This window comes from Coregonus clupeaformis, chromosome 18 (genome assembly GCF_020615455.1).
Source record: "Coregonus clupeaformis isolate EN_2021a chromosome 18, ASM2061545v1, whole genome shotgun sequence".
NCBI classification, from domain to species: domain Eukaryota; kingdom Metazoa; phylum Chordata; class Actinopteri; order Salmoniformes; family Salmonidae; genus Coregonus; species Coregonus clupeaformis.
The window spans coordinates 34,026,574-34,034,073 of NC_059209.1; the positions used below are offsets into that span (position 1 = coordinate 34,026,574).

Here is a 7,500-nt window from a genome sequence, read left to right on the forward strand (position 1 = left end):
TAATGTAAAAGTGGAATTATATTTTTCAAATTTTTTACAAATTACTACAAAATGAAAAGCTGAAATGTTTTGAGTCAGTAAGTATTCAACCCCTGTGTTATGACAAGCCTAAATAAGTTCAGGAGTAAAAATGTGCTTAACAAGTCACATAATACGTTGCATGGACTCACTCTGTGTGCAATAATAGTGTTTAACATGATTTTTTTTATGACTACCTCATCTCTGTACTCTGCACATACAATTATCTGTAAGGTCCCTCAGTCAAGAAGTGAATTTCAAACACAGCTTCAACCACAAAGACCAGGGAGGTATTCCAGTGCCCTGCAAAGGGCAGCTATTGGTAGATGGATAAAATAAAATAAAAAAGCAGACATTGAATATCTCTTTGACCATGGTGAAGTTATTAATTACAATTTGGATGAGGTACACCCAGTCACTACAAAGATACAGGCTTCCTTCCTAACTCAGTTTCTGGAGAGGAAGGAAACCGTTAAGTGATTTCAATCTGAGGCAATGGTGACATTAAAACAGTTACAGAGTTTAATGGCTGTGATAGTAGAAAACTGAGGATGGATCAACAACAGTGTAGTTACTCCACAATACTAACCTAATCGACAGAGTTAAAATAAGAAAGCTTGTACAGAATAAAAAAAATCCAAAACATGCATCCTGTTTGCAACAAGGCACTAAAGTAACATTGCAAAAAATGTGGCAAAGAAATTAACCATTTGTCCTGAATACAAAGTGTTATGTTTGGGGCAAATCCAATACAACACATTACTGAGTACCACTCTCCATATTTTCAAGTGTAGTGGTGGCTGCATCATGTTATGGGTATGATTGTAATCGTTAAGGAGTTTATCAGGATGAAAAAATTATGGAATGGAGCTAAGCACAGGCAAAATCCTAGAGGAAAACCTGGTTCAGTCTGCTTTCCACCAGACACTGAGAGATGAATTCACCTTTCAGCAGGACAATTACCTAAAACGCAAGGCCAAATCAACACTGGAGTTGCTTACCAAGTAGACAGTGAATGTTTCTGAGTAGCTGAGTTACAATTTTGACTTAAATCTGCTTGAAAATCTATGGCAATACCTGAAAATGGGTGTCTAGCAATGATCAACAACCAATTTGACAGAGCTTGAAGAATTTTGAAAAGAATAATGGGCAAATGTTGCACAATCCAGGTGTGGAAAGCTCTTAGAGACTTACCCAGAAAGACTCAAATCTGTAATCGCTGCCAAAGATGATTCTAACATGTATTGACTCAGGGGGTGTAATAATTATCTAATCAAGATATATTAGTGTTTTATTTTTCATAAAATTGTTACAAATGTTCACATTTTTCTTCCACTTTGACATTACAGAGTATTTTGTGTAGATCGTTTACAATTTTTTTCTTCAATTAAATCAATTCCACAAAATGTGTGGAAAAGGTCAAGGGGGTGTGAATACTTTCTAAAGGCACTGTAGATGTTGGCTGTGTGTATTGTCCTTGGCGTTCACGTTCATACATAAAAGAGAATACGTCATTGTAAGAGAGACAGTATATACAGAGGGAAGAAAGAGGAGGAAGACAGAGGTGAGAAATAAAGGAAGCGGGAACATGTTTTAGGGTGGGGGTTTTAAAGGGGGTACACTCAGCACCCACTATGAAAGGAAGGAGAGATAGAAGAGAAAGAAAGAAGAGATAAACGGAGAGGTGTGTCCTTTACTACCCTCCAGGTATTACCATCAGAGAAAGAGAGAGGGGGAGGAGAGAGACATAGAGGGAGAGGAGAGAGAGACAGATAGAGGAGAGGAGAGAGGGATAGAGGGGGGAGGAGAGAGAGATAAAGGGAGAGGAGAGAGGGATAGATAGAGGAGAGGAGAGAGGGATAGAGGGGGGAGGAGAGAGAGATAAAGGGAGAGGAGAGAGGGATAGATAGAGGAGAGGAGAGAGGGATAGAGGGGGGAGGAGAGAGAGATAAAGGGAGAGGAGAGAGGGATAAAGGGAGAGGAGAGAGGGATAAAGGGAGAGGAGAGAGGGATAGATAGAGGAGAGGAGAGAGGGATAGAGGGGGGAGGAGAGAGAGATAAAGGGAGAGGAGAGAGGGATAAAGGGAGAGGAGAGAGGGATAGATAGATACCTTAATAATAGTCTGGCAGGTAGACAGGGGTAGTCCCACCAGACTGGTCCCGTTGATGGACATGATCTGGTCTCCGATGTTCAGACGACCAGACTTCTCAGACGGACCAGCATGCATCATGTTGGCGATGATGACCGTGGGCAGGATGGAGCCCCACCCACTCTCCACGATCACCACGCCCAGAATCTCACCCTTCTGCTTCTCAATGTAAACCTGCGGGAGGCACAACCAATAAATCAGTGTGTGTGTGTGTGTGTGTGTGTGTGTGTGGTGTGTGTGGAGGTTTGCTCAGTGACTGACAGACTCACGTCTTTGCAGTTCTCAGACTTGGAGAAGTGTATGAGGTCATCATTGTACATGTCCTGAGTGTTGAGCAGGTCACTGTACTCCTTCTGACTCAGGTCCTCTGGGTTGATGCCGTTAGCCCTCAAGAACTCCTGGTATGCCACACTGAAGGCCTGGCCTATAGACTGGGCTATCAGCTGGGCCTGGAGAGGGAAAGAGAGAGGGAGGGAGAGAGAGAGAGAGGGAAAGAGAGAGGGAGGGAGGGACAGAGAGAGAGAGGGGGAGGGAGAGAGAGAGGTGGAGAGAAAGAGGGAAAATATAAGATGGTGAGACAAGAGCACGCTAAGTAAATTGAATAGGGATCAATTAAAGCTGCAATATGTCAGACCACCTTTACAATCATAGTCTCTCTCCCAAGACTCCTTGTATTGCTTTTATCCAAAAGTGGATAAAAAAACAACAGATATTTTGATCCATAAATCTGCTACAGTATTATCAAGGCTATCAGCAATGACCACTACAGACTAATTCCTTATTAAACAGAACAAACCAGTCAGAAGTTTCATTCATTGGCTTGTGTCTCTCTCTCTCTCTCTCTCTCTCTCTCTCTCTCTCTCTCTCTCTCTCTCTCTCTCTCTCTCTCTCTCTCTCTCTCTCTCTCTCTCTCTCTCTCTCTCTCTCTCTCTCTCTCTCTCTCTCTCTCTCTCTCTCTCTCTCTCTCTCTCTCTCTCTCTCGCTCTCTCTCTCTCTCTCTCTCAGCTGTTCTCAGATCAGTAGATAGAGAGAGAGACAAACACCTACCTGGAGGTGACAGCATTCCCTCCCCAATATGCCCCCCTAGACACAACTTCGACAACATGACTGCGTGGCCAAGCATGCCTCCAACTCAATCATAAAGTTTGCAGATGACACAACAGTAGTAGGCTTGATTAACAACAATGACAAGACCACCTACAGGGAGGAGGTGAGGGCTCTGGGAGTGTGGTGCCAGGAAAATAACCTCTCACTCAACTTCAACAAAACAAAGGAGATGATCGTGGACTTCAGGAAACAGCAGAGGGTGCACCCCCCTACCCACATCGACGGGACCGCAGTGGAGAAGGTGGAAAGCTTCAAGTTCCTTGGCGTACACATCACTGACAAACTGAAACGGACCACCCACACAGACAGTGTGGTGAAGAAGGCGCAACAGAGCCTCTTCAACCTCAGGAGGCTGAAGAAATTTGGCTTGGCACCTAAAACCCTCACAAACTTTTACAGACGCACAATTGAGAGCATCCTGTCGGGCTGTATCACCGCCTGGTACGGCAACTGCACCGCCCGCAACCGCAGGGCTCTCCAAAGGGTGGTGCGGTCTGCTGAACGCATTACCGGGGGCAAACTACGAGCCCTCCAAGACACCTACAGCACCCGATGTCACAGGAAGGCCAAAAAGATAATCAAGGACATCAACCACCCGAGCCACTGCCTGTTCACCCCGCTATCATCCAGAAGGTGAGGTCAGTACAGCTGCATCAAAGCTGGGACCAAGAGAATGACTGCTAAATAGCCATCACTAGCACATTAGAGGTTGCTGCTGCCTATTGAAATCACTGGCCACTTTAAGAAATGGAACACTAGTCACTTTAATAATGTTTACATATCTTGCACTACTCATCTCATATGTATATACTGTATTCTATTCTATAATATTCTACTGTATCTTAGTCCATGCCGCTCTGTCATTGCTTGTCCATATATGTATACATTCTTAAATTCCATTCCTTACTAGATTTGTGTGTATTGGGTATATGTTGTGAAATTGTTAGATATTACTGCACTGTCGGAGCTAGATCGCAAGCATTTCGCTACACCCGCAATAACATCTGCTAAACACGTGTATGTGACAAATAACATTTGATTTGATAACCAACACAAATGGGTCCCAACCCCTGCAGCTCTGTTGCACCCTGGGTATGTACTGTACATAGTCAATGGTAGGCACCCCTATCAGATCACAGCAAAATCACAATCTACTATTAAGAAATGCTATAGTTGGAAAGAAGGTAGTGTAGAAACCTACCAAAAAACCTAAGACAACTCACAACAATGAGAAATTGTTTGATGAAGAATGCAAAAACATAAGAAAGAAATTGAGAAACCTATTCAACCAAAAACAAAGTGAACCAGAAAACCTTAGCTTACACCTTCACTATGGTGAAACACTAAAACAATACAGAAATACACTACTGAAAAATAAGGAACAGCACGTCAGAAAACAGCTCATTGTGATTGAAGAATCCATAGAATCAAATAACTTCTGGGAAAATTGGAACACACTAAACAAACAACAACAGGAAGAGTTATCTATCCAAAATGAGGATGTATGAACCAAGAGTAAAAACATATACATGATCAGTTACTACATTTAGAGTCTGCTATTAAAGACTACCAGAACACACTGGATTCTCTAATTACATTGGATGAACTACAGGACAAAATACAAACCCTCCAACCCAAAAAGGCCTGTGGTGTTGATGGTATCCTACATGAAATGATAAAATATACAGACCACAAATTCCAATTGGCTATACTTAAACTCTTCCAACATTATCCTCAGCTCTGGCATCTTCCCTAATATTTGGAACCAAGGTCTGATCATCCCAATCCACAGTAGTGGAGACAAATTTGACCCCGATAATTACCGTGGGATATGCGTCAGCAGCAATCTCTGAAAAAACCTCTGCAGTATCATCAACAGCAGACTCCAATATTTCCTCAGTGAAAACAATGTCCTGAGCAAATCTTAAATTGGCTTCTTACCAAAATACCAAAGGGCAGACCACATATTCACCCTGCACACCCTTAATGACAAACAAACAAAACAAAAGCAAAGACTTCTCATGCTTTGTTGATTTCAAAAAAGCTTTTGACTCAATTTGGCATGAGGGTCGGCTATACAAATTGATGGAAAGTGGTGTTGGGAGAAAAGCATACGACATTATAAAATCCATGTACACAAACAACAAGTGTGCAGTTAAAATTGGCAATAAATACACAGATTTCTTTCCTCAGGGCCATGGGGTGAGACAGGGATGCATCTTGAGCCCCACCCTCTTCAACATATATCAGTGAGTTGGTTAGGGCACTAGAACAGCCTGCAGTGCCCAGCCTCACCCTACTGGACTCAGAAATCAAATATCTACTGTTTGCAGATGATCTGGTGATTCCAAGGAGGGCCTACAACATAACCTAGATCTTCTGCACTGATTATGTCAGACCTGGGCCCTGACAGTAAATCTCAGTAAGGCTAAAATAATGGCGTTCCAAAAAAGGTCCAGTAGCCAAGACAACAAATACAAATTCCACCTAGACACTGTTTCCCTAGAGTACAAAGAATTACAACTACCTCGGCGTAAACATCAACACCACAGGTAACTTCCCCAAAGCTGTGAATGATCTAAGAGACAAGGCAAGAAGGGCCTTATATGCCATCAAAAGTAACAAAAAACTCAACATCCCAATTAGGATCTGGCTAAAAATACTTCAGTCAGTTATAGAACTCATTGCCCTCTATGGTTGTGAGGTCTGTAGTCCACTTACCAACCAATAATTCATAAAATGGGACAAACACCCAATTGAAACTCTGCATGCAGAATTCTGCAAAAATATACTTTGTGTACAATGCAAAACCCCAAACAACGCAAAACCCCAAACAGAGCAGAATTAGGAATATACCCGCTAGTTATCAAAATCCAGAAAAGAGCTGTTAAATTCTACAACCATCTAAAAGGAAGCGATTCCCAAACCTTCCAGAACAAAGCCCTCACCTACAGAGAGATTAACCTGGAGAAGAGTCCCCTAAGCAAGCTGGTCCTGGGGCTCTGTTCACAAACACAAACAGACCCCACAGAGCCCCAGGACAGAAACACATTTAGACCCAACCAAATTATGAGAAAGAAAAAAGATAACTATTTGACACACTGTATAGAATCAACCAAAAAACAAAGTGAATTGGAATGCTATCAGGGCATAAAGCGAGAGTACACAGTGGAAGAATACCTGACCACTGTGACTGACCCAAAATTAAGAAAATCCTTGACTATGTACAGATTCAGTGAGCATAGCCTTGCTATTGAGAGAGGCCGCCGTAGGCAGACCTGGCTCTCAAGAGAAGACAGGCTATGTGCACACTGCCCACAACATGAGGTGGAAACTGAGCTACACTTCCTAACCTCCTGCCAAATGCATGACCACATTAGAGACACATATTTCCCACAGATCATGCAGACCCACAAATAATTTTTCAACAAATCAAACATTGATAAACTCCCATATCTGTTAGGTGAAATACTGCAGTGTGCAATCACAGCAGCAATATTTGTGTCCTGTTGCCATGAGAAAAGGAGAGAGAGAGAGAGAGAGAGAGAGAGAGAGAGAGAGAGAGTGTGAGTGAGTGAGTGAGTGAGTGAGTGAGTGAGAGACTAAGGGAGTGTGAGAGACAGATAGGGAGAGAGAGAGAAAATTGTTTATTTCACTTTGGTTTACTATCTACTTCACTTGCTTTGGCAATGTTAACATACGTTTCCCATGCCAATAAAGCCCTTAAATTGAATTGAATTGAGAGAGACTAAGGGAGTGTGAGACAGATAGGGAGAGAGAGAGAGAGAGAGAGAGAGAGAGAGAGAGGATAAGACAGCTGTTTGAGAGTAAAGGTAAAGAGAGATCCTCACGTCCTCCGACTCGAAGATATGGCAAATCATCTTGTACTGGCTTTGTTTCTCCTCCTGGTCAGGTTCAGACACCTCCACGCTGTCCGTTGAGTCTGGGCGGGGCATAATACGGCGTCTCGCCATCAGAACCACGATATTGCCGATGTCAGCGATGTAGGAGATGGTCCTCAGGGGGTGGTCCATCATGGTCTCCTGTAGATAGATAGAGGAGGGATAGGGTTAGGGTCAGGGGTCAGGGGTCAGGGCGGAGGATAGGATGGGCATGAACAGGGGCTCCATCATCACAGTCTCCTACGGTTAGAGAGCGGACGTTCAAGGACCATACGCTTCATGTCTACCAGATTCAACCTTTCTCTATGTCTATGGTCAGAAGG

At 43.1% G+C, this 7,500-nt stretch overlaps 1 protein-coding gene across 3 annotated transcripts in view; it reads right to left on the minus strand.

Moving 5' to 3' along the window:
• The window catches only part of LOC121530718 (amyloid-beta A4 precursor protein-binding family A member 1-like), a 116,060-nt gene that overhangs the window by 3,280 nt on the left and 105,280 nt on the right, over window positions 1-7,500 (minus strand). For all 3 annotated transcript variants that reach the window (XM_041835904.2, XM_041835902.2, XM_041835903.2), the window contains exons 8-10: window positions 7,127-7,318; window positions 2,438-2,617; window positions 2,130-2,342 (exon numbers count right to left, since the gene is read on the minus strand). In XM_041835904.2, the coding sequence (XP_041691838.1) occupies window positions 2,130-2,342; window positions 2,438-2,617; window positions 7,127-7,318 (585 nt within the window). The remainder of the gene's footprint in view (window positions 1-2,129; window positions 2,343-2,437; window positions 2,618-7,126; window positions 7,319-7,500) is intronic.